This window comes from Syngnathus floridae, chromosome 2, assembly GCF_059516105.1.
Source record: "Syngnathus floridae isolate MCC-2025c chromosome 2, RoL_Sflo_1.0, whole genome shotgun sequence".
In the NCBI taxonomy this organism is placed as follows: Eukaryota; Metazoa; Chordata; class Actinopteri; order Syngnathiformes; family Syngnathidae; genus Syngnathus; species Syngnathus floridae.
Window position 1 is genome coordinate 15,639,771 of NC_142414.1, and position 26,007 is coordinate 15,665,777.

The following is a 26,007-nucleotide window of genomic DNA, read 5'->3' on the forward strand; positions in this document are numbered from 1 at the left end:
TAATACTCAATTCATTGCTTTTATTGGCTTTTAGGCTCAGCAACAGTGATTTTTATGTCAGAATACAATTCTTAGCACATCTTACATAAAGCCAAACTCTGATCAAAAAGATGGTCCAGTTTTAGACTTTTTTCCCCCCAATGGCTGGAAAAGGCCAACCATGTTGCCACATACCACAGATAAAGGCCTTGCTGCGTTTGTCATACATGGACAGTTCTGTGAATGAATGAAACATAGGACAAGTCTAACAATTCCTTGCTAGTTTACAAGAAAAGACCAGACACTTTCCATACCTCTTTTCACCGAGAAATGACAACAAAGACAAGACTGTGAATATTACATTCTAATTTCAGAGCAGTATCAGAATGTAAAGCAGTACACGTTGACCACACATTCACGGCACACAAAACACTTATAATATTAAAGATGTGACATCACACACCCACCATCTTAAATGATCACTATGGAAATCTGAACTGTGGTGGTGTATAATATGTAGCTTTTATATTTTATTGATAAGCAATTTATTTTCCACCCCAAATTTGAGTGAAGCTTGCTTGTAAAGAATGATGCTGCATTTATGTTGCGTGGGAATCTTGTCAATTACAAGCTTATCTCATGCACATGTTAGTAATAGCACATCTAACATATCCATAAACCAAGTATCCAAACATAAGATGAAGCATGAACATAAGGTCTTACACACTTCAAAACCTGGTATTCCATCATCCCAAACCCTCAAATTGGAGAGCAGTTATCACACAGCTGAACGTCTCAAAAAGAATTTCCGATCTTTCCCAGTAGACACAAATACAGCATCTGATTCTAAGTTTGTCTCCTTTCCAACGGGACAATGCAGCACCTCCGAGGCACCTTCCCAAATTCAGAGAGCAAATCTCAGAGAGCACATCTTCTGCACCGTATGAATGACATCACAAGGTTATTTTGACAGCTTTCACTCCAGTGCCGATAGCTGCTCAACACTGTGTGTGTAATCAGGCCGGCGTGTCTGGACGATCTTGGGCCGTGCAGGCCGTGCCATGTTGTCCGGTTCGCTTTCATCCTGAGCCAAACTGTCACCAAGATCTTCTTTGCAAACATGGACGACAACGCTGGGGGTGGTGGGCGTAGCTGTGTGGAGCTCGTATTTGTCGCCTGGAAATTAGGATTTATGTTTATAAGGACTGAATAAAAAAACATCACAGGATAAAGCACTACTATTGCACCATGAAAACTCTTTGGGTTTGTTAGCAAAAAAATACAATCTCATAGAGAAGTTCAACTATGATTCCATTACATCCACTAAGAATGGGCAAACCTGTGCTACAACAAATTAGGCCAAATAATTGTTTATACGCATCCGCCGTTTCAAGTCTGTTAAATGCATTTACATTGAAATGTCAGTCACCTGCACATTGTTCATCAAAGTAAACATGCGCAAATTGAAAAATACTGAATTCTGATGTGGCGCCACTGTGACGACAGATCATAGCAGAGGTGAAGGCAAAGGGAAAATATTTTGCACGAGTTGTACAGTAAGCGTCATTGAGAAAATGGAAGAAAAAAAAAAAAAAAATGGTGTCCCACTGTCAGGCACGGTACTACACCCCTCCAGCATTTTACAGGTGTGTACCATTTTTTCCGCACTTAAAAGCTTTTAATTTTCTCGAAAACCAAATGTGCGCCTTTTGTGTGGACCGAATTCCAAAACCTGTAAATGTTGTGTGGCTGCCGCCACAGGGACGTAAGCTGAAAATGATCAGAGAACACTATGTGATACACAAAACGCGTAAGATGAAGCAATCAGAGGACATAATACGTTTTACGTAAAATGCGTAAACCAATCAGAGAACTGTACATAATATGTAGAGTTTGTACCTCGGCCGCGATTGATAAATACTATTGGTTTCTGCAAAACAAACAGTATCCGGGCCCCAGAAAATGACCTCGGCAAAGAGTCATGCTTACAAGGCATAATTCAAGCTACATTAGTTACTCAGTGGCACATGGTAATAGAGCAGTCGCAGCAACGGTGACCACACGATCATTGCTGAAGAGCAACGTGACGAGTCTGACTCCGACAATGACGAGAGGGAACTTGGGAACTTGATTAATGGCTAACTTGCCCAACAGTCTCATTCAGATACAGAAGATGAGGACTTTGATGGATTTGTGTATGAATATCGATTAACAATAATGTGAGTACAGTACATGGTAAAATAGTAGAATAAAGTATAACCAAACTTACTGTCTTATTAAGTACAAAATAGCCCCCGTAACTGAGTCTGTGCCTTCTAATCCAAAGCACTTTATGCTGCAGAAAATAGTGTGTGTGCGTGTATATATTTGTTATTGATTGAATTAGAAACCCATTAAGGAGGTCAGAATTAGTCATTCTGTTTCAATCCATTTTCTGCTTTCATATTTGTGCTTCACCTGTACCCTGTATGTGTTTGGGGGCTTTGGCGGGAGTAGTGGGGAGAGTCGATTATATTCTCAGCCCATTCCCACATATCGGTCAAATCTGTAATAATATGACGATGGAGAGAATAACAGATTCACCTGGTCCTAGTTTTGAGATGGCGCACAACAGGTCATAGTTGACGACAGGCATAGCATCCTGAGACTGCTCCCAGCCCACTGGAGGTGAGGCGGGTGGTGAGATAAGGAACTGCTTCTCTGGCTTTGGAGGCTCAAGTCTCGGACTCCCAATGTGGACAGACTGCAGGAAACAGACAAAACCCATTAGTCCCGGTAATTTTAAATCTTATGGACAAAAAAACATCAATAAAAGTGTCTCTCATCGACATTACCTGAGCAAAGTAGAGGCGCATCTCTTTGCCATGAAAATCAGTTTTGTGCAGTCGCAGTCTTGCCTCTGCCGCAGCGAGTGCATTGCTAAAATTAATCCTGACCCGACGGAAGGACTTGAAGTACTGGAACTGCGCATCTGGGTCAAAAGTATGGAATAAAGCCTCGAAGCTGGCCTGCAACGACAAGGGGGGAGGGGGAAGAGTGCAAGAGAGTGTGAGAGAAGGAACAGACCATCAGCTAACAGGGACAAAATGATAACAGCGATAAAAATATTTAACGCTGAAACTGATAGTCTGTCTTCAGCAAATAGTCTAAGTGCAAAACATTCCAACAAAGCTGGGATGGGGTCATGTTTGTTTACCACTGCGTTACATCACTTTTTCTTTTAACAACGTTCAATAAACGTTTGGAAACTGCTGACGATCCTAATTTTTTAAGCTTTGTAAGTGGAATTCATTGCTTGACATACAGCTTAAGCTCAAGAAATGTAGCCTGGCCATACACATTAGTCAACCCTCAGCCTCTCTTGGATGCAATTCAATTTAGGCAGGCTGGACCACAGACTGGGCCACTCGGGGGTTGGATCTGGGCCGCATGTGTCCCACAGGTCACGAGTTAAACAGTCCTGGCCTGTAGGATCTTTTGGAAAGTTGTGGTTTGTCAACTGCAAATTTGTGGCAATGTTGTCCTAGATTTGTAACACATGGCAACTGCGTTCATGCAAAAACGTTGACGCTTTGGATTGAAGTGAGCAGCTTGATGGATTTCCGCATCCATTGTACTAGTCTGACACAACACCATTGATAAACTCCTCTTAGTGTTTATTTAGGATATTACTCAACTCATATGTAATTTATGTAACTTCAGTTTCAATACATTTTGCATCTTGGGTAAAATAGTTTTTTTTTATGTTTTGTCTGCAGCTGATCCTTAGTTGTGCGTGTGCATGGTCTGGGAATGTTCTAAAATTGTGAACAAAGTATGCACAACTTCAGGCACAAAGATATTGATGAATCACTCATTGCATGACTTAGTAAATGAGGGCCATTGTCCTTAAACTGTTCAACTATTTATCATGCAATTGTTCACGAAACCTCGCCCCATCTTTGTTTGTGAATGACTGAGCAATTTAGGGAAGCTCCTTTTATAACGTTGCCAATTAGCACTCTGAGACAAGTCCTGGATGTACCCTTGTTAGGCTATGCGGTATAGAAAAAGGGATGTGATACAATCACTGTCAATCACCATCCGTCAAATAAAACAATGTATTCATCCTCCTCCGTTTATCCAGGCAGACGATCAACAGTGTGTCGTCCTATACCTGCCCTGAGTGCAGGACCGAGTTGGACACTGCAGCGGTACAACACATCACAAGGGAATTGTCTTAAGCAATAGGATTTCTACAATAAAAAAAATAAAAAGATAATTTGTAGCAACGAGGTCTTTCAAATAGGATACATCAATATTACACCAAAGCCGGCCGGCAAAAAAAAAAAAAGGTGTAGAAGTGACCATTTTTGTTGCGGCTGCTGGGCGCCATCAAGTTATGACAAGGAAGCAAAAGAGCAGAACACTTTGCTTACCTGAGCTTCGGGATGATTGAACACTTCCCGACTGGTCATTGAGACAACCAGACATAAGTGGTTACACTTGGTGGTTTTAATGTGCATGGCAGGCAACGCGGCACGCAGAAATCGCCACTTAATTCTTGATTTCAAGGTTGCCGAGAGGCTCTTGAGAGGCAGGTGGGAGGACGATGAAGAGGAAGGAGAGAAATGAGAGCGTCGAGGAACCCTTGCCTTCTCCAGGGCTGACAGATAGATGAGCGAGGCGTAATCTGATGCCCCGAAGAAGGGAAACGGTGAGGTTAGGTTTTTGGCCGATGGATTTCTTCCGCCCTTACGCTGCACCACACCACCACAGATCAAGCATCGGTCGCCTTTATTTAATGATCCAGCAGCTCTTTCGCAACCTAAAGATTAAAGAAATCTATCCGTCTTTGGGGTGTGGAGAAATGACTCATTTAGTGTCTCTCTCTGACTTGCTTCCTCACGCTCATTTTTTTCCCTTTCTTTATCACGCCCCTTCAGCAACATGTTGACGCACAGACCACAGCTCCTGCCCACTAGTCAGCGATTTGCCGAGTTCCAAAAGACAAGGAAAGGAGGAGGAGTTTGTTTATTTTCTCTTGCCAATTAAATTCAATGCCGACTGATCCGACGGAAAGAAGAACACCAGGACAGCGTGTGAGAAGAGTCATGACATCACCTGACGTCTGACACGTCAATCAGTACATTCAATATGATAATATAACCATCATAAACCAAAGCCCTTGGCAACTCAGATTGGGTTTTCGGAAGAAAAAAAAAAAAAACACCCGAGAGGGCATGTGCGAGACAAATGTGAATGAGCCACAAGAAGAAAGACCCAGAAACCAAAGGTGCGAGAAAGAGAACAGCTGAGAACAGATGGCAGCTGTAGAAAAAAAAGGAGTGGAAAGAGTAACAGAGACATGACGGGTAGGAAGAATGCAAACTGGAGGGGCGAGGTATTGCTCATGGAAAGTATGCGGCATGATGACACGCTTTTATGAGGTATTAATAGCAAAGAGCGTGAAGAGAAAATTGAGTGATCGTATAAGGCTAACCAGTTATGTTTAGCACGTGACGTGCATTCATTCATTTATCACTTTGCATTCATATTTGCCCAGTATTGCTGCTGTTGCACGTACTGAACATTAAGGCAAATGTTCAAAATGCAAAACAATTCCAAAGTGTCTTAATAAAGTCGCTTTGATCTGGCTACACAAAGGAAAAAGAATTACAGGACATTCCAATATTTTCTTTTTAAATACACGGAGAAAAGACTGCTTGGTAGTCAGTTGTACAGATATTGCATTAAACTGTTATTCATCAATTCAGCTTTCGTGATTTTTTTTTTTGGTGAGGCTAAAATGGAGCCCAGGGACAGGTGTCAAAATAAATTGACAACAAATCGATTATCAAATTAATCACCTCATACTTTATTAATCGAGTAATCGTTTAGAGATATTTTTAACTAATGATTTTCCAAATCGTGTAATTTCAGGCTCTTATAAGTAATAATTCACTAATTTCTCTAGTCTTTCATGAAAATAGGCTAATTTATTCATGCCTGTATTACTTGTCTTTGCCGCTAGGGGCACCATGGCAAATTTGGATTGATAGAGGGAAAATGATGAAAAACCTCTACAAATTGTCTTAAAATATGATCGAGGTGCTACAATAAAATAAGTTGTGAGTTCATTTACCAAAATAGAGGTTAATACTTTGACCCAAACATATAAAATGTATGCTTGATTTCTGTAAATGGACAAGGTTTATCAACTACTACTAATAAAACATACCAGTAAATGCGTCGTGGCAACAATTGCCAGTGTGCTTTTCTCTTTGCTCTGTCCTTTGTTTACCTTAGGTAGATTTTGACTCGACTGAAAGAATGAATAAATCAGTGGGTTTTTTTTTTCCATTTTGAATAAAGAACTCTTATATACTTCATACAACTGAACACCTACTTTTGCATCCCCCGTATAGAATAGTCAATATGTAAAGGGGCTTCAACCGCTATGTTCCATCCACCACTTGTGAAATTTTAAAATTGATGAGTCTCCTATGAGAATAGCTCATTAATAAACTTGCAAAGAATGTTCCCCTCCTGGCACGACTTGAGGGCATTATTAGTCTTCTTGTTCTTCTACATGTACAAAAAGTTTTCCACTGAGAGTCATGCTGCTGAGCAACCCTCATTCTATACCACAACCAAAACAATGTGCACAGTGGAAACTCTTGTAACCTGAAAAGTCAGCTGACTCATGAAATATTTCAGGCAGTGTGTAAAAAAAAAAAAAGATCATGAAGAGGAGGGAAGAAACACAATCACGCTACCCCCCCCCCCCCCCCCGTACAGCAATCTACTGGTTTTCTCCAACAAAATTGATGCAAGTATGGATCTTGTAACAAAATGATGGTGTCATATACTTCAGTTTTACTGTTTGCACTTCATCACATGACCAACATTCAGCTTTTTGCTTACTCCTAACAATTTCATCCACACGCTCATCCACGTGCTACTTAAGACCAGACGGTTTAGGAAACATTGAAAATTCCCCAGTCATTCATCTTTCCATTTAAATCGTGTGATGATATGAGAAGACAATGGGTTGTATTTACTGTATCCAAGATGTCCCAATTGATAGCGAGCTTAGCAAGCATCCTGAGCCTTTTTCCATTGACTCAGACTTTCCAGTCAGATTAACATTGCAAACATCAGCATTTCAAATCTTTAAATGAGAACGTACTGACAATTCTGAAAAAGCTGGAATCCTCAATTTAATCTATAGAGAAACTAGTAATTGTTTCCACTCCACTTTATTTAACACTGACAAAATTCATTTTGGTTTAAGAAACAGCCTTTTTGCAGCATTTACTTTTCAAGACCTTTTTGAGATTTACGAACAAAATTTAAGATAGAGATAAAGCAAACACTAAATTCTGTCGGAAAAGTCATTCAAATTTAATAAAGTGGGTTATGTAAGCTGTACTTTGTACCACTGAGCTACAGGAAAAAGAAAACAAATCCTGGTGTAGAGTTGCAATTAGAGGTTGAGCGAAATACATCTTCAGCCTATGAAGTATAATGTTCAGGATGCTTCTCATAGTTTTAGTTCCATACACATTCTATTCAGTATCAGAACATAAGAAACAACTTATCACATTTGGTATTTATGTACAGGAAGGCAATATTGGGCTGTTCAAAAAATAAAAGTCTGCATTTGCAAACATACTATATGAACAACAAAAATTGATGCTAAGATTTTTTTTACTGTTACTTACTGAATCAACCTAAGGTTGTATTTGAGTGCACACACCCAGACCACAAAAAAAATGGGGTCAGAAAAGTTCCAGGACTGCATCGCAAAACATTTCAAACCCAAACAACGAGTTTTACCCTTCAATGTGTGCCAGACAATCAAGCAGGACATCTACAAAGAGATCGTTTGGCATTTGCTTCATGTGCCAGCTCACAATGCCCTGAGCATGCAACGGTTCCTGACTGAGAAGCATAGTGCTCGGCTGAAGCAACCTGCTTATCCACCTGGCCTGGTGCCATGTTATTTTTGTCACCCCTTCTTCCTAAATTCAAAGGGCTTTATCAAAGTAGATGCGGATGCCATCAAGATTGCCATGACATCGGAGCTGCGGATAATCCCGGAAGAATACTTCCAGGAGTGCATGATGGTGTGGCATCAAATGCTGTGAACGTGTGTGAGATTCCAGGGATTACTTTGAAGGAGAAAACTTGTAGTCCGTAGTTTAGATTTGAAAAATTGGACATCTTTGGTGACATTAGCCCTAGAAATTTCTTACCTCATATATTTTTAATCAATTTTAAATTCTGTATTTATTGGTATTCTACATTTTTGTTCCTGCTGGTTTCAATCTGACCAGCCATTTATTGCAGAACATAAATATGTTTTCTTCCTCATTTCAACACATTCAGCTGAATATTTATGTGCTTCTCTGTGCCCATGTTGCATGATATTGGTATTTCCCCATAATGCTAGACAGACCTTTAGTCATGGAAAACCTTGCAATATAAATGCCACTTTAAGACTTTCCATTCCAACAGCTGACATTTGTTTTCACCAAGTCCGAGTTTAGAGAAATGAGAAAGGAGAACACGAAAAACATGAGCAGGATGACGTTTAACGCACCTGCTCTCCATTTACACCAGAGACTTTATAACATAAGCAAGTCCCTTGACACCGGGGAGTGGTACCAGCCCTCCGGACTATTAATGTGGCTTCATGCTGAGTTTTGACAGGAAAAGTAAATCTACACTGTTATACAAGCGTCACACTGCTTACTGATTGTCTGAAGTAATGATATAATAATTGACAACCATTTGAGGGGGTAGAGAGTGCAAGTGTATGTATGTATGTATGTATGTATGTATGTATGTATGTATGTATGTATGTATGTATGTATGTATGTATGTATGTATGTATGTATGTATGTATGTATGTATGTATGTATGTGTGTGTATATGTGTGCGTGCTTTGCGTGCGCGTGAATGGGAGGCATTAATGTGCCTTTTCTTGGTTGCTGCATGATGAAGTCTGATTTACGACGTATCTGACACATACAATATGGGAGACGCGCTTCCGGCAACCAACCGATGCATCCACAAGTCGGAATCTACGTAAACGCTACACGGACAAACCCTATAACAAATTTGAGTACTGCCGCCACCTACTGGGCGTCAAAAGTCACTACTCATTTGTTTACGCTTGGAACTTGAGCATTTCAATGATTTGAGAATCACATCACACATAACATTATAAGAAATAAATCGATGACAGCAAGAAATAAAAATGGCCTTATTTTGTTCAACATATAATTCTTACCTTCAGATGGCCGTCGTTAAACAAATCTTCCGGCACTTTGTACGCAACAAGGGCGTCTGGTAACGCATTGAACTGGACAGCCACCGCCGCCGCCGCCGCCGCGTCCTCTTCGCAACCATTCTCCGATTGCTGCATTGCCACTAGTTTTTTTTAGTTTTTGCTTTCTGGAGACACAAACAGACAGATGACAGCTGTGACGTCAAACACGCCCACTAGCCATTATACTTTCGGTGTGAGCGCCTCATTTTAAGCTTTTTTTTAAATTCAATTTTTACAATCACATTTATCGATACATTTCAATACTTCCAACCAACCTGGTCGCATGCAAATATAAAGCTACGCCAACTACTGTTCGCTCTCAAAAACCGCTACAAGCCGAACACAGCTCGCAGGATAAACTGACCAGGAAACAGACTACGACGCTAAGCGAGCAGAGTCCGTGCCATTCCGTCAATTCCTCTTCTTTTCCACACCGAACGTAAACACTGCAGCATTTAACAGAATCCGCCAATTATCCAGGCTGTACGATCCTGTATTCTTTTTTGTTTGTTGAATGACTGTGGAGGGTAGAGGAAGTGGCGTCATTCCACGGAGCCGCTGATTTCCAGTCTCCACCACGCGCCTGGCGTTTCACCATGACGTCACGATCTTAATATAATGAATGACTAGTTGAAATCAACCATTTTCCAGAACTACAGGAAAATGAAAAAAACAACAACACTTGAACATATTCCAAGCCATTTCAATCAGATGCTGACAGCTGATCCTCAATGTCTGAATAAAAAAAGGTGTATGACAGAATTACAGCACACCTAATGATCACGTCAAACTGGCTAAATCAGTCAGTCAGTTTTGGTTGATGTGGTAGGATTTTGTGACTAGCCATTATTTTTATTTTTTTAAATATTTAAATATTTTATTTTATTTTATTTTATTTAAAGTGACTGGAAGAAGCTGCCAGAAGTTGCTCATCCAGCCACGTCCAGACTGCAACAAAACAATCATTCACACCACCACCGCCTGAGAACTTTAACCACATTGTCAGGTGAGTGAATAACTACAGTGCCAGTGACATATTGTCAAATGTCACTGTGCTGAATTACCAACAATTTCGGTGTCTTTTCAGCTATGCTGTCTGGTGTAGTGCTTCAACTCAAATTATGCTGGGGTTTAAACTCCGAGTCATGTGGGGATCAGGCTTGGTTTAATCCTCCAGAGAGAGAGAATGTGCATGTGTGTGCATGAGAGATAGAGGAGAGAGAGAGAGAGAGAGCGAGAGAGGGAAAGGCTGACTGCAGCTCCTGAATTTCAATGCCTAAAAATTAGTGGAGGTCTCAAAATTTGGAGTTTTCAACGCTGACTTGTCACCCAAAAGGTATTTCGTATTGCACCTTGAAACTGACCAGACTCTTACCAGACCTGGCTGGAAGGTACATTCATCAAAACTTTTAATCACCTTCTGGAACGATAATCTTAATTTCATTTATTTCTCAAATTTGATTTATATCTAGTTTCAGTTTTGTACTTTGCCATTTTAAATCTGGAATATTGTATTCATCTGACAGTCTTGTCGGAGACAATCAGTACTGTGGACTAACTTGTGAAGTGAAAAATTGGTTTCTTGAAAATTCATTGTTTATCTGGAATTTGGAGTACCTTAGATAGATTTACAATCCAAGAAGTGGACCGTTCAATCCTTTGTCATTTTCCAATGGCTCAGTCAGACGTCTGGCCAAACTCAGACCTATCAAACTCCACTGTGGTCCACAGCCCTGTCACTTTTTCATCAGATGCAAACAACCAAAGAGGCAAAAATGATGAGAATGAAGAAGAGGAAGATGAAGATGTTGAACTTGGTGAAGAGGTGGGGGAGGACATTTTGTTAATGGCTGAAGCAACAGATGGACAAGCTGAAAAAGAAAGTGCAGATCAAGGTGAGCAGGAAGAAATGGGAATCCTCTCGATGGCCCAGGAATCAAACGAAATGACAAGGGAGGAAGAGGAAGGTCTGGAAAGACGGGAGGAGTGCGGAGTAGGAGGAGCGCAAGATTTAAGTGACACACAGACTAATAAAGAGAACAGAGTCAAAGAGGAGGCAATGGCAACAGTAGATGATAATTTGTGCCATTTCTCAGCAGCAGTGCAACTTGAAGAAGACAACAATAAAGAGGACGGTAATGACAAAAATGCTCAGCATTTGAAAATAGCTGTGAGTACAGAGCAAACAGTGGAAGATGTAGAAGAAGCCCAGACTGTCCTTGAGAATGATATCGAAACCTGTGGCAATGTTCTGGTTTTAGGAAGTGAAAAGGAACATGTAGATGGAGAGGAATCAGCAACTAGGGAGATTATCCAAGAAGAACCCCCACATAACACAGAAATGGTGACTTCTGAAAGCCAGAATGACTTCCTAACTGTTTTACAAGTTGACAAAAGCCAACATTATGAAAGTGAACATGAAGAGGCTAAAGTGAGTGACAAAAAGAGTCAGCAGGAGAATGAAATACAGGATGAGGAGCATTCAAACAAAATTGAAATTGTGTGTCAAATTCCAACCAAGGAAGATGACGAGCTTGGGCAACATGAAGGAGAAAATAACGAAAACAGAAAACAGGAGGAAACAATCATCCAGGAAGAACCAATCATCCAGGAAGATCATCCAGAAGGTCATCCAGGAGATCATCCAAGCTCATCCAAGGAGAACATCCAGGACGAGGAAAGGTCCGATGAGAAAAATATGGAGTCGAGCATTTTGGTTCATCTTTCAACAACAGTTGAGGATGGAAGTGCCAGCCACAAAAAAGAAGAGCATGGAGAGCAAGAAGAACTTCTTGGGATTGAGGGCAATTTCCAGAGAGAGAAAACATCATGTGACATAAACATGGTGACTGGAGATCTAGACAGTCAGAACACTACATTGGAAGATGACAAAGATGAAAACGCCACAAGTGAAGAACAAAACACTCCAGAGAGCGCACAAATAAGTGTGGATCTGATAAAAGAAGACGAACACCTGACCCTTGAGGAAGCTGCTGACAGTATTCAAGCCTCAGTTACCAATTGCCATGAAATTGCACAGGCAATGAATGAGGCAACTCACAGTGATCAAGCCTCATCTACAAACTCGCAGGAAGTTGTGGTGACGACAGATGATCCTGCTCCTGCAATTTCCCAAGAGAGCCATCAAGGTGCATTAACCACAGGCCAAGATGACAATAATGTAGATATTTTCCACGAGCTTCAAGGCTCTCTTAGTAATTCAGAGACGCCCAGTGAAGATTGGCAGATGGAAGCTGCCACAACATCTAGCCATTTTGAGGAGCACGTGAAAAATGTCAGCATTGAGTTGCCGGTGGAAAGTAACGACGATCCCTGCCAGGCTTCACATCCAAGTGTTGATATCATACCTCTGTGTTCATCTGCTGAACCCGCAGCCAGTCACACCAGCCAGTTGATGGACATCGTGGAAAATGCTGAAACTACTCCAAGTGACACAATGAACAGCTCCACAGAACATGAGTCGGCCAATGACTTCTTAAAGGAGGAGATCCTGAATATGGAGATGGGGAACGTCACAATGTCTGCTTCAGACAAAGAAATCCAACCAAGTCTGGAAACTGAAGAACCACCAGATATTGAACCGATCACTTCCTTAGATCAGCCAGAGGAGGAAACACGTGTTGAAGGATTTGGGACATCTGAAATAAAGGAGCAAAAAGAAAATACTTCCTTTGGGGAAATGGATGGAGATGACCAAACCCAAGAGGAGAAAGAGCTGGATAACAACATTGAACTTGACCACCAGGTTGAGAATATCGATTTAATCACCCAACAAGATGATGCAGGATCAGCGTCAGACATGACACTGCCAGGGGAGAAGCTCTTGTCAGAGGAAGTCATAACTGACGATCAAACTCTGCAGCCAAGAGATGAAGTGAAGGATGCGCTCCGTCAAGAAGAGATTACAGAACCTGTGACTATTTTAGATTATGAGAGTGAAAAGACAGACGAATGTCAAAACAGAAATCTCAAAGAGCCGGGGGACATTGAAACGAAAGATGCCTTAGATAGCAGGTCAGAAGCACATGAAGACAAAATAACATTTCAAGAAGAGTTACAACTGGCTATAAATGGAAAGGTCAAAGAATCACAACAAGCCATAGGGAATGGGATACTTTGCCCTGAGATACAATCGATAAAGAAGGAAGTGATACTGTTGTCCACGAGGAAAAAAGATGATGCGTGGTTTAAAATGAAGCCAGAAGAACCACATGTGTCTCCACAAGGAAAACACCAAAAAGAGAATCCAGTAAGAACAGACATCAGAGAGGCTTTAACTGACAATTTCGCAAGGGATGCGTGGATGAAGGAACTCAAGTCGGTCATTAAAGATGAAGTTCTTTCAAAAAAGAAAGATGACCAGGTAAAGAAAAAGAGGGTGGTTCTGTTAGAGGATGGACAACAATTCATTCCTAACCAGGAGTGGCAGACAGAGAGACAACAGGAGATGATTTCCTCAAAAATGGAGGACAGCCTTTTTCCACCTGGGCAGGACAACACAACAGCAACAGCACACGACCAGGACAATGAGATCTCACTTTATGTCAAGGTAATGAAAAAAGTGCACAGTTGATCTAATCAAAATGTTCTTTACAATATGTTGTGCTGCCAATAGTTTAAATATACATATATATAAAGATATATATATACAGATGTGTTCAAATGTAGGTTGTAAAAGTAAAACCTCACGTTCAACTCCCTATACAAAGTACAATACGTACCCGTATCTAAACTTAAATTATCAATTGGTAGCAACCTGTTTGTCCCACCATTGCCAGCAGGAATGGTTTAATACCTTGAAAAAATGTGCTAATACTGTACGTGAGAATTGCTCGTCACAAAAATCGCCTTTGTTGGGGAATTTGTTGGCTGACTAAATCAAGTTCAAACTTCCCTACAATTGGTTCGCATCCAAGACGATTTTTGAAGTGGTGAATAAAAGTGATCAAATATCAATAATTATTGCAAATATTCCTGGAACTGAGTTGAGAGCAATTAACTGTAGGGTAGGAATGTTATACGGCTGGAGTTAGAAGGCTAATCTCTGCATTCTCACTCTGTAAGCTGATTAGCCTGCTGTTTGGTGTTCAGCATTGTCGGCGCAGTAGCCCTGGAAGCAGAACACTTACTGTACACATCCATCACCTTTATATTTCATGCTTTTTGAAATCGCTGCAATTAATCATCCCTGTCTTGTTTCCCCATGTTGCTGCTGTCTCGGTTTGTTCCGCCTTCCCTTATAATGACTTCTCTATTGACATGTATTGTTTAATGCTGTGTTGTCATCTGAGGATGTTGAAGAAAAAAAGTTTATTTTGACAAAATAAGAAAAGTCCAACATCTCTTTTCACATAATGGGAGTAAAAAGTTGTGAGGGTGCACTCTACCAATAGAAACAAACAAAAAAAACAATCAAAACAATTATCAGAGCCAATAACCTCTTTGTCAGATATTCACAAAAAAGATATTGTTGTTGCTGGTCTATACGTTCTGCTACTAGATTCCTTCCTTTGTGTGTGTGTCTGCATGCGTGCGTGCGTGTATGTGTGTGTGAGTAGGCGGGCAGTGATGGGGAGAGCATCGGTAACTGCCCATTCTCTCAGCGACTTTTTATGATCCTCTGGCTCAAAGGAGTCATCTTCAATGTCACCACCGTTGACCTCAAGCGGTAATTCTTACTGTTACATTTTAAATTACTATATTTGAACATTTTATGTATATATATATATATATATATATATATATATATATATGCGCGTTACAACTTTTATACAAATTTTAATTTACCACATGGCCACCATAAGAGCGTAACGGTAAATCGAGAAGCCCCTGTGTATTTATTCAAAGTTCTGTAAATGTATGTTTTTGTTTTATCTAACGTAACAACTTCTGACCTGACCTGGCCCGGCCTGGCATATTATCTTTTGTGCTCTCAGAAAACCTGCTGATTTAAAAGACCTTGCTCCAGGCACCAACCCTCCATTTATGACCTTTAACGGAGAGGTCAAGGTTGATGTCAACAAGATAGAGGAGTTTCTGGAGGAGAAATTGGCGCCACCGCGGTACACAAACACGAGCGCGCTACACTGTAGTAAACAAAAAGTCCTCACATTCTGCGCTTAAATGGAAGCACATATGCTTCCTTTAGAGTACTGAAACATTGAACAGGAAGATGTGTCCATTCAAAAGTCATGTTCTCAGGCTTTATTCTGTTACAAGTTGTTTTGGTATTACCAGCTACCCAAAACTGTCACCAAAACACCCAGAGGCCAACACAGCTGGCATTGATGTCTTTGCCAAGTTCTCCGCTTATATCAAGAATCCAAGGAAAGAAACCAATGATGGTAGGCGACAAAGAACCATTTTTCTTGTGACTATACTCGTACAAAATGTAGCCCTAACCTGTCTTTGTGTCCAGCCTTAGAGAAAGCACTGCTGAAGTCTCTTCGCCATCTTGACGACTTCCTACGGACGCCCCTGCCAGCTGAGATTGATGGTGATGCCTCGGGAGATGTCCCGGAGTCCACCAGGAGCTTCCTGGACGGACCAGAGCTGACCCTGGCCGACTGTAACCTGCTTCCTAAATTACACATCCTGAAGGTTCACTGCTCTACATTCATTTACTGGATGGCGCATGGTCATCTGCAAAAGTTTTCTACTGCAATTTTTTTTCTTTTCTTTTACTAGGTTGTAGCCAAGAAATATCGTGGATTTGAGATCCCTGCAGAGATGACAGGTGTTTGGCGGTATTTGAACTGTGCCTATCAGAGAGAGGAATTCAACAGCACCTGCCCTGCCGAGAGGGAAATTGAGTTTGCCTATGCTAATGTTGTCAAAAAAGTTAAATGAGGTCAAATCATCCAATAATCTAGATTAAAGGTAGGCAAACTATGCAGCAAACTAGCATTTTGCACTGACAATTTAACATGACATTTATTTGATTAATTATTAGACTAATCTGAGGATGACCACTCAACAAATTATGGAAAATGTCAAATCTTTAATAAAGTTACCTTATGCTCGTTTTGTGACCCTAAATTTCATTTTGTCAACACAAATCCCATTAAAGTTGCTTCATCACGATCAGAGGAAGGTGAAAGCTATGTAAATTAAATTGTAAAAAAAATTTACGGCGTATTTTAAACCTCCCCAGGAAGTCGTCAGATTTCAGAGTACGTACAGTGAATGGGTGTTTTCGTTGTTGTTTGGGGGTGTTACTCCCCAGAACACAAGGTGGCGCTAAGTGCTCCATCAAGATCGACTCAGACTGTGGTAGACGAAGAAGACAGTCACTAATGTCAACGAAACCGAACCTCGACATCGTGTTTGCCAAGAAAAAGAATTTAAGAATTTTGCTAAACGAGCTTTTGTCGTTGTAAAAATGGTTGGAAAAATTAAGAACGTCCGGCAGAAATTGCACCAGAAAGCTGTAAAGCTAACGTGGATGGACTGTGCTTTGTCCAAATCCTCGGACGAACCTTTCTCCAGCCAACCAAGTCATTCACATGTGGAAAATGCCTCTCCTAAAGTTACCGGGAATATACAAGTAAGTACCGACTGAAAAACGTCTCCATTACTTTGCTTACCAACTCCTTTTCTACAAAATTAAAGACAATTTGAGTACAATAACATGCTCCTTTTGACCCGATCGCATTAGGCTACTGATGACAGCAAATAATCTCCTATGCCGTTATTTTTTTTTTAGATGAAAACAATCTTGAACATAGTCGATTGTCTTAGCCACTGAATAATTGATTGCCAAATAAATATATTGACTCACCTCTAATTCTAATGCTTAACTATGCAGGCCCCCATCCAACTGTCCTCCCCAGGTGGGATATTTGCAGGCACAGAAATAGCTCCAGATGCCCTGAGGCAAACATTAATATTCAAAGACCCTCCAGTAGCCCCCATACCTGCCAAGATTGGTAAGCTTTACCAACATCGTTGTGAAATGTCATACAACACTCGCGTGCCCCATCACTTCTCTGTGTGTGTGATTTTAAAGATACTTCTGAAGCAAAGAAAGTGAAGTCAAAGAAAGAAAAGATGAAAGAAAGGAGGGAGCGATGGCTAAACAGTAAGTTAATTATTTTCCATTCATTATATCATGTCTTCCAATGTTATTTACTTCTGAGGAACAAGCTCTCTTGTCAGGTACCATTTCTATTTACCTGCCTCGTTTCCTCCACAGAAATCAGCGTTATCAAGCTGACAAAGGAGCGTCAAGCGGCACAGGCCCGGCGGCGGGCCACTCCAGTCGTGGGAGACATGAGCGTGCTAGCAGACGCCCTGCCCGAGCTGTCCGAGCTTATCGCTCCAGCTGGTACAGCCCGCATAGCCGCTACAGCTCGCCGGAAAAGCACAGTGTAAGTTGATCGATAAAATTCATGAGGAAATTTGGATCATTTCTGTAGACCAGGTGTCTACAACACACATGCAGTTCAACAATTTGTTTGAAAATGCTCAGGATACAATATGCAGTTATATGCTTGTTGGCGGTAAAACAAACTCACCAGTCCCTCTCTCCTCCCCAGGCCAGTCAAGAAGTGCGCAGTAACTGATTTCAGTCAGATGAGGCCCCTACAGAAACGCAAATTCTTGTAAGCTCTTTTTTGTATCATTTATCGTCATAACATCAAATGAAATGTGCTCATTTTTTGGCGTTCTTACCACAGGGAGTCAGAAATCAGTAGGTTTGGCGAGGCGGTGAAAATCCTCAGCGGCAAAAGGAATCCTCTCAACGACATCTCTGAGCATCTGAGGAAGAGACTAAAACATTTAGAGGAAGGTTCCAATTGACACCAGTACGCTGTTTATTTACGCATTGGTCTGTGTTCCCCTCCATTATATTTACTATCGAAAGACTTGGACCTGTAACATCAACAAAGACAAGTTGCGTCTTTGTTGTGTCACAATAATGACAATAAACTTTGCTTTTAACGAATAATGGCTTCATGTACAGTAACACAAATAGCACTTGATAACACCCCACTCAAAGAAACTATTTTGTCTCATTGAAGCTTTCAACTCAGTTCCAATTTTTTCCGTGGCACCAAGATGCCACTTTATACCAAAGCAATACACCATAATTGCTTTAGCCTAAGCACAAAAGTAGCAAGTAGGACATTCATTTTCAGGGAATTAAAAATCAAACAATACCATGGATATGATTTAGGGCACAAGATAACACCTGGGTGTGATGTATCCCCCTTCCACCCACAAGTTTTAGACAACTATCACTGTCAAACAAATCTTTATTTTCCACATAAAATTGCAAGCAGCATCACGTGATTGCAAAGTAGTTGATTTGTGAGGCTCCTGTGGAAACAAGTGCAAGAATTTGAAAAAAGCTGGACCCAGACATTCTTTACCCAGATAATATCATGATGACAACACAATGATTACGGCTGTAAAAAAAAACAAAAACAGAACAAACAAAAACAGTAGGGCATTAAAATATCAGGCTAAGAAGAGGGTTGATATTGCAAAGCCAACACATTTTCATATATATATATATATATATATATATATGAAAAAAAAGTGACAAGTGACGTATCTACTCTGTAAACACTGAATATATTGAAATATTGAGGATCTTGTATGAATTTACCCACAAATCCACTTAATAAGAAATCTGCACTGGTTTTGTTGAACACAAAGCCAAAATTCTGTTGTATGCATGGCACCATCAGGAAATGGATTCAAAGAACATTTTGCCAACTAGAAGAGCATTTAATTGCTCTTCCTGTCACTATACATTGCTGGCATAGAATAAACAAAGGCACATTATTGTAATACTTATCAAATGATATATGTGAAACATTCTAATTTTTGCAACATGGCGATTGTGACTATAAAGTGGAAAACCCCTGATATCATTTGCAATAGAAAAACCTTGATGTCTGCTCGCCGATCCTTTGCTTGCTTTGTGTGTCATGTGAATCTATTGGTCTTCCAAGTACAGCCACACCGGACATCAGGCTTTGTGTAGGCCTGCAAGCTCACAACTCTTTTCCCACAACTTTGCTTGAAGCTCAGAGTCATAGGAGTCTGAGGCTGATTGCTTCTTTTCGCCATTGTAGAGGTAGCAGCCACCCACACCTTCCATCTCGGAGGCAGCTGCAGCATACATGATTATAGAGGCACCCTCTGTTGGAGTCTGAGAGGGAAAACAAAAGAGAAGTGCTAGCAACAAAGCTCATTTTTAAGGTAGTCAAACTGTTGCCTAAAAAACAGAGATAATTAAAGACTGACACATGGATGTTTGACGTACCCTAAACAAAGTCTTTGCAAATGGCTTTTTGAGCGCCTGCGCCAAGCTCCACAGGTTGTCGTAGAGTGCTGTGTCCACCATCCCGGGATCCACCGCGTTGACCATCACTGAGAACCCTTTGGCTGTCATCTGCTCTTGTAGGTAGTAAGTGAAAAGGACTAAGGCTAGTTTACTTTGGGCGTAGGCACCATGGGAGCTGTAGCTTAACCTGGTCAAAGGGGAAAAGAGGTTAGATATTCTATGTGTTGCAATCCTTTACTTAGCATTTGAATACCATCAGGGATGTAGAAAGCTTTTGTTTTTCAATACGATTACAGCCATTTCACGGTTTGCCGTTCTCAAATCACCCAATTGCCTCTTTTTTTTTTTGTGGTGCCCATCCTTTACTATTTGCTGAAAAACTAAATTTTTTTATAGTTTTTGGGGGAGATGAGTTTGAAAAAAAAAAAGTTTGTTTATTTCGCTTGTATATTGTCACCATTCATCACAATTTCTTTTCATGGACTGTCAACACATGACTTGCCGAAACACAACGGGATGAAGCAATTTTGCTTATCTAGTCCCACCCCGATTTCAACCAACAATTTACATCACCTAGCTCCATAATTACACTTCTATATGTTACTTTTGCTTCCACAACAGTGACATTTTGTGTGAAGGTTTGTGCCGTAGCAACTTAGGTCGCTCCGTAGAATGAGTTCCTATGAACTTAAAGGTTGAAACAACCAGGAAATAACCTTTGAAGGAAAACCAAGCAAGTACATATTTTACCTCCTGTTGAGGTCATCCATGTGGATTACCCCCGCATAGTGTGTGGCAGAAGACATGTTGACGATTCGGGAACAGCAGTCCGGTCTCCCTGACCTTTTTAATAGGTCAAGCAGCAGATTGGTCAGTAGGAAGTGGCCGAGGTAGTTGAGAGAAAAGTGGAATTCAAAGCCATCTTCAGTCTGCCTCTCAGGAACCAGCATGGTCCCGGCTACACAACGTGACACATACCCATTCAAATGAATGCAAATTCCATGAATCCCAAACTTCTTGTCAGTAGCTTTCTAAGTTTCACCAGTGTCATTCAATCAAGTATCTTGTGATGAAGCCAATTAGACTCAGTCACAGCAGTAGCTAGTATTTTTAGTTTTACACTGTAGATTGATGAACCACATGATTCATCATTTCTTGGGCTTACTTGGTAGGTAACAGTACTCCTATTCTGGGCTCAATTAGCAAGTGCCTCAGGTCAATTTCTACACCAAGGAATGCAAAAGAATCTTCTTTGCTCATCTCTTCTGCATCGAATTTCAAAATGCAGCCCACCAAAACTGTAAAAACCACCAGCACGAGCAAAGGATTTGAGAGATGAAAATTTAAAAGCACTGACATCAGTCACACTACTGATTTTGTTGGACACGCGACAATCGAGCAACTTCAAAACGTATCACCAGCAATACATGTTCCCAATTGCTTAAAAAAAAACATGAAAATAACCAGTGCAGTAGAGGGCTTTATAGCCAAGGACCAACGTGAGTAATATTTTTATGCAAAAACGTTCCCAATATGTACTGAAAAGGGTCCGAAAAATTATGGATCATTCTGTGGGTCAGCCGTAAGTCAACCTTGCTACTCACACATACGATCTAATATTACATAGTCTACAATTTTAGCGTTACGTAACAAAAAAGTATTTTTGATGAGATGCAATAGAAAAACTAAACAGCCTACCGTTATTAACCAGAAGATGCAGGGGAAGCCCTCGGCCTTTGAACGTTTCGACAAATTTTCGCACTGAATTCAGAGAAGTCAGATCCATGTAGAGAAACTCGGCTGGAAATAGATTACAAATTAGTCAATAGTCATTTTTGATGATAGAGCGATGTGACGATGAATAAAAAATAATTACCTTTGCCCTCGGTGCATTCTCCCTGAATCGCTCGTGCAGCAGCTAAGCCCTCCTCGTTTTCATTCCCCGCTGGAAATGATGAAGAGGGTCATTAGTAACCAAGTAGATCTTTACGAATACTTAGAATTCATAAAAATATACATTAATCTCAAAATATATTGAACAACAATGATATCAAATATTTAATTGGTAATTACTATTAGATATGGTTTGAAGTTGAGGCTATGTCATCAGAATAAGACTAATCTACCTGACAAAATCATTTACTTGACTTGTTGGAAGAGAATTTAATTCTCATTTCTAAAATTGGTAATGTTAAAATGCAAAAGGAAGATTCTAGTCCAACATGCGTGATGCAAAAGCCTACCAATAATGACGTGCATGCCAAGTCTTGCCAGATGTTTTGCAGTCTCATAACCCATTCCTCTTGTACCGCCAGTAACAATGCCAACCCTTCCATTCTGCTTCTGTAAGACTGTAAGAAAGGAGATGGGACCACAAGAGAACATAGGTCAAAAGGTTCTTCGAAATCTAAAAAAAAGTCTAAGGTGTCTATGAAAAACTGCCTTGGATTAAAAGATAATAAATAATTGTTACATTCATTAATACACTTGGACCGTCGGGCAACAGTGACTCTCCACACTTCACTTTTTAGCCACAGGTACACATGCAATTCTAAAATATACACATTCAAATTTGGAATAGTACGAAAAACTAGACGATGGCCGATCACTCAGGAAAATTTGCTGCAGAACCCTGCATATTAGTATCCTGATTATTAAAGTAGAGTTACAGCAAATTTGACGTTTGTTTGTTTATGGATCAATTGACAGTGTCTGATTTTTAGCGTTGTTCACTGAGTATGGTAATGGACAGAATAGCAGTAACAAATGTGTAAGATAATAATAAAAAAATCACAATCTATCAGGAATAAAATCCGCATTTTATCGAGAGAAATAAACCACCAGAAAAAGACAAGTCCCTTTGTACAAAAACAGACACACTTGCGACCCTCATCGGATTAAGCGGTGCAGAAAATTGAAGTATGGACGGTGTACTGTCCTCTTTCATACTGACAGCTGTTCAATAGCTGGTCGGTCTTGATCCATTTGTCATGCTTTGGGATAAACCCCATGCAACTAATTAAAGGAGTCGCATTGTTGGACAGATTAGGAGTAAGAAGGCTGCATTATGCATAATGCCCTTCTTGTGAGTCTCACATGCTACACCACACAATTTGGTTTACATTTTTTTTTGTTTTTGAACCATTTTATGGTTTTGTTTGGCCTCAGCTACTTTGCCAGTCAGACCTTTAGCAATAAAGCAGACTGTGTAAAAGTACAAACTGATTGTGTTAAAAATAAAGACATTTCTAGTATTTAACTCAAATTAGGTGTTTACACTCTACAGTGTATGAATGAATGAGTGTCTAGATGTGAAGGGTGATCAGTTGAAAATTCTTGACTTTTCTGACTACACAACCATTGAGAAAAATAGAACGTTGTTATTATTCAGTGCATTAATAAGGTCATTTTTTTTCCTGCTGAATGCAATACAGGCAACATATGGCCGTCACTGGCCTGTCACCCATTCTACAACTTCATTATGTCATGCTTAGCTGTTGACAGTCAAACCTTTATTATTTGGCACTTCAATTTATTATTTATTTATTATTAACAAAGACAGAGAATTTCCACATTTATTCTAAATTATTATTAATTTATTTAAAATGAATCATACATCAAAATGTAGTTGTTTTATTTTGGACTTAAATTCTCTATTGCAGAGTGACTGTTCTGCATTTTATGGAAATAAACAAAAGGGCTTTATTTCTTTATTTTGTGACTAGCGGTCTTGGTTACTCGGTATCGGTGCGTACTCATGCTGGTGGTATCAGTAAAGAAAACAATCACAGGTGGCAGCTAGCAGAGTGGGCTATCTTCAAGATTATTTAAATTATAAATGTGTCGATCATTAAATAAGGAGAACAGATGATGGCCAGGGGAGTAGGCCTAATGTTAATGTTGTTAATTTAGTCTACTGATAATCCTCAATTACAATAATAAAATCAGTACTTGTCAAAATAGAGGCAAGCAGTGACATGGAGGAGTGTACAGCATTAAGTATTGAAGATGATGATGGCGACAGATTCAGAGAAGCAAGATATTCCCATCCATTGCCTATCATGCCATACTAACAACCAAGAACTTGTGGCATTGAAACATTATGTTTGAAAAGACAAAACAAAAAAGCACATAAGGGGAAGACATATTTTAGCCAATTTAGTCATTTGTTTACCAACTATTAGCCAATTTAGCATATTTCTGTTTGTTTTTCTTTCTTTTAAACATTTTGATTTATTTTGATTGTTTGACATGGACAAACCTGGCCAATAAAGCTGATTCTGATTTATGTTAACATGTGCAATCAATCAATTGAAATAGAAATAAAATTACGTAAATAATTTTCGTTTTTTAAATTTATTTTCTTCCTGCCAATATTTTGTAACATTATAGAAATAAAACATCCAATCAATAATGTTTTTTTAAGAAGCTAGTTAAAATATGAAAACAATAATATAACCAACCTGGAAGTGTGAAAGATCTGTTGAACATCTGGTAGATGAGAACTCTGATTCCACAGTAGTAAAGTTTGAGAAGAGGCACCAAAATAGACAGTGGATTCATGATTCTTCTTCCTGCCTCTCCTGCCGGTGCTCGATTGTGTGTGCAGTGCCGTTGGTCGCCTGGACGGAAACAAAACCGAGTCGTTTTAGTTCCGCCCCCAAAATGAAGACGTCATCTGCGGTCAGGGGCGTCAGAAAACAGAGAGAAAACTCTGTACTGTATTTAATTTAAAAAAAAAGTCAGTTAAAAGTGGCAATGTACATGAACGAACTCTTCAATAATTCATAGCTATATAGCTACTCTATTTCATACATCCATCCATCCATCCATCCATCCATACAGACAGACAGACAGACAGACAGACAGACAGACAGACAGACAGACACAAGTGGACTGGGGAATAAAATAAGTATACAAAATATTCACTGTAAAAGGAAAAAAACTTATTTTTGTACTTCCTGATAATATTGTGACATTACATTGTACTCTTTGTAGCTCCACAGTCCACTTGCTTAGATGAAGGTAATTCTCTACTTGGTCAGTAGCCTTCACTTTCGGGGTCACCGGTTAGAAAAAGCACTGTACTCAGGATGACACAGCGTTTTCCTCAGGGTAAACAATAAAAGTTTTTCTGCAGAAAATGAAGGCATCAAATGGAAGATTACGATGCTGAACAAACTTACCACAAAGAATTCCTTTGTAACCAACCACTCAGGAGTTTCCAATTTTTTTTTTCCCCTCAGGGTATATTAGATATGTTTGATGCTAAAGATACTGTCAACCGCTTCTGAAGTGACCATAGAAAAGTTTATTGCTCGCTTGGTACAAATGAGAAATCCCCTTTACACAGGGTGGTCTGGTGACATTTTCAATGAACATGGTGGTCAGCTATCTTGTTTTTAATTTTGATGGGTTTTTCCCTGTATGAAGTCATCAAATTAATCAGACACAAAATTTTATTCAATTTTTTTTCCATAAACGAGATGTTTAATTTTAAGGGGTTTATCCACGTTAATAAAGAGTTTTCAATATAACTAACTGCGGCCGGCACGGTGGAGCACTGTTCAGCACGTTTGCCTCACAGTTCGGAGGGTGCAGGTTGGATTCCACCTCCAGCCATCCTAGTGTGGAATTTGTATGTTCTCCCCGTGCCAGCGTGGGTTTTCTCCGGGCACCAATTTTCTCCCACATCCCAAAATCATGCACGGTAGGCTGATAAAGCACTCCAAATTGCCCATAGGTGTGAGTGCGAGCGCGGATGGGTGTGCGTCTCTGTGTGCCCTGCGATTGGCTGGCAACCGGTTCAGGTTGTCCCCGGCCTACTGCCCGATGACTGCTGGGACCCCCGTGGAGACAAGCGGTACGGGAAATGGATGGACTTTAAATGCTGCAAATGGCGCCCGGACTGTTGAGTAAATGAATGACTTGGGGCGTGTTCGAAAATATACGTGAAGCGCACACTGGTTCCCTACCGTGCAGAAATTTAGAGGGCTATTCAAAGTTACCGTTCGAAAATTCAGAGCGCAGGTATCAAAAACGAGTGTCATAAGCGCTCAATCACTTGTTGACGTTTTAAAACACATTCAAAATGTACTTCACCTTGAATGCACTAGGTGGGAGTAGAGGTTAACGTGAAAGTTGCCGCTCCGCAGCCAGCCGAGATTGTAACTTTTCATAATGCGCGACTGAGTCTTGACACTTTCTCAAATCCTCTTCTTTATATGTTCTTGACACTTTCTAAAATCCTCTTTGTTATACATATATATAAAAAAGAGGATTTGAGAAAGTGTCAAGACTCAATCGAGCATTATGAAAAGTTACAATCTCGGCTGGTGCGTAGTGGCATATACATATATAAAAAATATTGTCCTGCCCAGTTGGGTGAGTC

General features: G+C 40.2%; 4 protein-coding genes across 8 annotated transcripts in view; 2 read left to right on the forward strand and 2 right to left on the reverse strand.

Moving 5' to 3' along the window:
• On the reverse strand, positions 1-17,293 carry rcan1b (regulator of calcineurin 1b). 4 transcript variants are annotated; one of them, XM_088368652.1, is made up of 5 exons: positions 17,100-17,293; positions 9,260-9,423; positions 2,814-2,987; positions 2,563-2,722; positions 1-1,155 (listed from the first exon to the last, which is right to left on the reverse strand). In XM_088368652.1, exons 2-5 carry the CDS (start codon positions 9,392-9,394, stop codon positions 956-958), a joined length of 669 nt encoding a protein of 222 aa, XP_088224778.1. In that variant the 5' UTR covers positions 9,395-9,423; positions 17,100-17,293; the 3' UTR covers positions 1-955. The 4 variants fall into 4 exon arrangements, with proteins under 4 accessions (XP_088224778.1, XP_088224777.1, XP_088224775.1 ...); XM_088368651.1 differs by lacking the exon at positions 17,100-17,293 and adding an exon at positions 9,663-9,856; XM_088368649.1 differs by lacking the exon at positions 17,100-17,293 and adding an exon at positions 9,574-9,856.
• LOC148402142 (uncharacterized) lies at positions 10,203-16,343 on the forward strand. 2 transcript variants are annotated; one of them, XM_088368644.1, is made up of 7 exons: positions 10,203-10,304; positions 10,386-13,868; positions 14,878-14,987; positions 15,256-15,381; positions 15,557-15,663; positions 15,738-15,919; positions 16,007-16,343. In XM_088368644.1, the coding sequence occupies exons 2-7, from the start codon at positions 10,971-10,973 to the stop codon at positions 16,166-16,168; spliced, it is 3,585 nt and encodes a 1,194-aa protein (XP_088224770.1). In that variant the 5' UTR covers positions 10,203-10,304; positions 10,386-10,970; the 3' UTR covers positions 16,169-16,343. The 2 variants fall into 2 exon arrangements, with proteins under 2 accessions (XP_088224770.1, XP_088224769.1); XM_088368643.1 differs by lacking the exon at positions 10,203-10,304 and having other exon boundaries at positions 10,348-13,868.
• slx9 (SLX9 ribosome biogenesis factor) lies at positions 16,554-18,839 on the forward strand. Its single transcript, XM_088368648.1, has 6 exons — positions 16,554-16,865; positions 17,127-17,247; positions 17,328-17,399; positions 17,514-17,688; positions 17,857-17,922; positions 17,998-18,839. Exons 1-6 carry the CDS (start codon positions 16,701-16,703, stop codon positions 18,119-18,121), a joined length of 723 nt encoding a protein of 240 aa, XP_088224774.1. The 5' UTR covers positions 16,554-16,700; the 3' UTR covers positions 18,122-18,839.
• The window catches only part of dhrsx (dehydrogenase/reductase (SDR family) X-linked), an 8,740-nt gene continuing 1,291 nt past the window's right edge, over positions 18,559-26,007 (reverse strand). Inside the window, exons 2-8 of the mRNA XM_088368647.1 lie at positions 24,080-24,238; positions 21,860-21,967; positions 21,493-21,561; positions 21,315-21,416; positions 20,367-20,574; positions 19,596-19,803; positions 18,559-19,481 (exon numbers count right to left, since the gene is read on the reverse strand). Coding sequence (XP_088224773.1) covers positions 19,299-19,481; positions 19,596-19,803; positions 20,367-20,574; positions 21,315-21,416; positions 21,493-21,561; positions 21,860-21,967; positions 24,080-24,179 — 978 coding nt within the window. The 5' untranslated portion in view covers positions 24,180-24,238 and the 3' untranslated portion in view covers positions 18,559-19,298. The remainder of the gene's footprint in view (positions 19,482-19,595; positions 19,804-20,366; positions 20,575-21,314; positions 21,417-21,492; positions 21,562-21,859; positions 21,968-24,079; positions 24,239-26,007) is intronic.

Bases quoted from the DNA above. Each gene is read 5' to 3' on its own strand.
- rcan1b (XM_088368652.1), bottom strand. From the start codon at position 9,394: ATGCAGCAATCGGAGAATGGTTGCGAAGAGGACGCGGCGGCGGCGGCG. The intron at 2,723-2,813 runs GTAATGTCGATG...TGTTTCCTGCAG, and splicing joins TGCGCCTCTACTTTGCTCAG to TCTGTCCACATTGGGAGTCC. The intron at 1,156-2,562 runs GTGAATCTGTTA...CCTAATTTCCAG, and splicing joins CATCTCAAAACTAGGACCAG to GCGACAAATACGAGCTCCAC.
- LOC148402142 (XM_088368644.1), top strand. From the start codon at position 10,971: ATGGCTCAGTCAGACGTCTGGCCAAACTCAGACCTATCAAACTCCACT. The intron at 15,382-15,556 runs GTACACAAACAC...TGGTATTACCAG, and splicing joins GAGAAATTGGCGCCACCGCG to CTACCCAAAACTGTCACCAA. The intron at 15,920-16,006 runs GTTCACTGCTCT...TTCTTTTACTAG, and splicing joins CTAAATTACACATCCTGAAG to GTTGTAGCCAAGAAATATCG.
- slx9 (XM_088368648.1), top strand. From the start codon at position 16,701: ATGGTTGGAAAAATTAAGAACGTCCGGCAGAAATTGCACCAGAAAGCT. The intron at 16,866-17,126 runs GTAAGTACCGAC...TTAACTATGCAG, and splicing joins AAGTTACCGGGAATATACAA to GCCCCCATCCAACTGTCCTC. The intron at 17,689-17,856 runs GTAAGTTGATCG...TCTCCTCCCCAG, and splicing joins GCTCGCCGGAAAAGCACAGT to GCCAGTCAAGAAGTGCGCAG.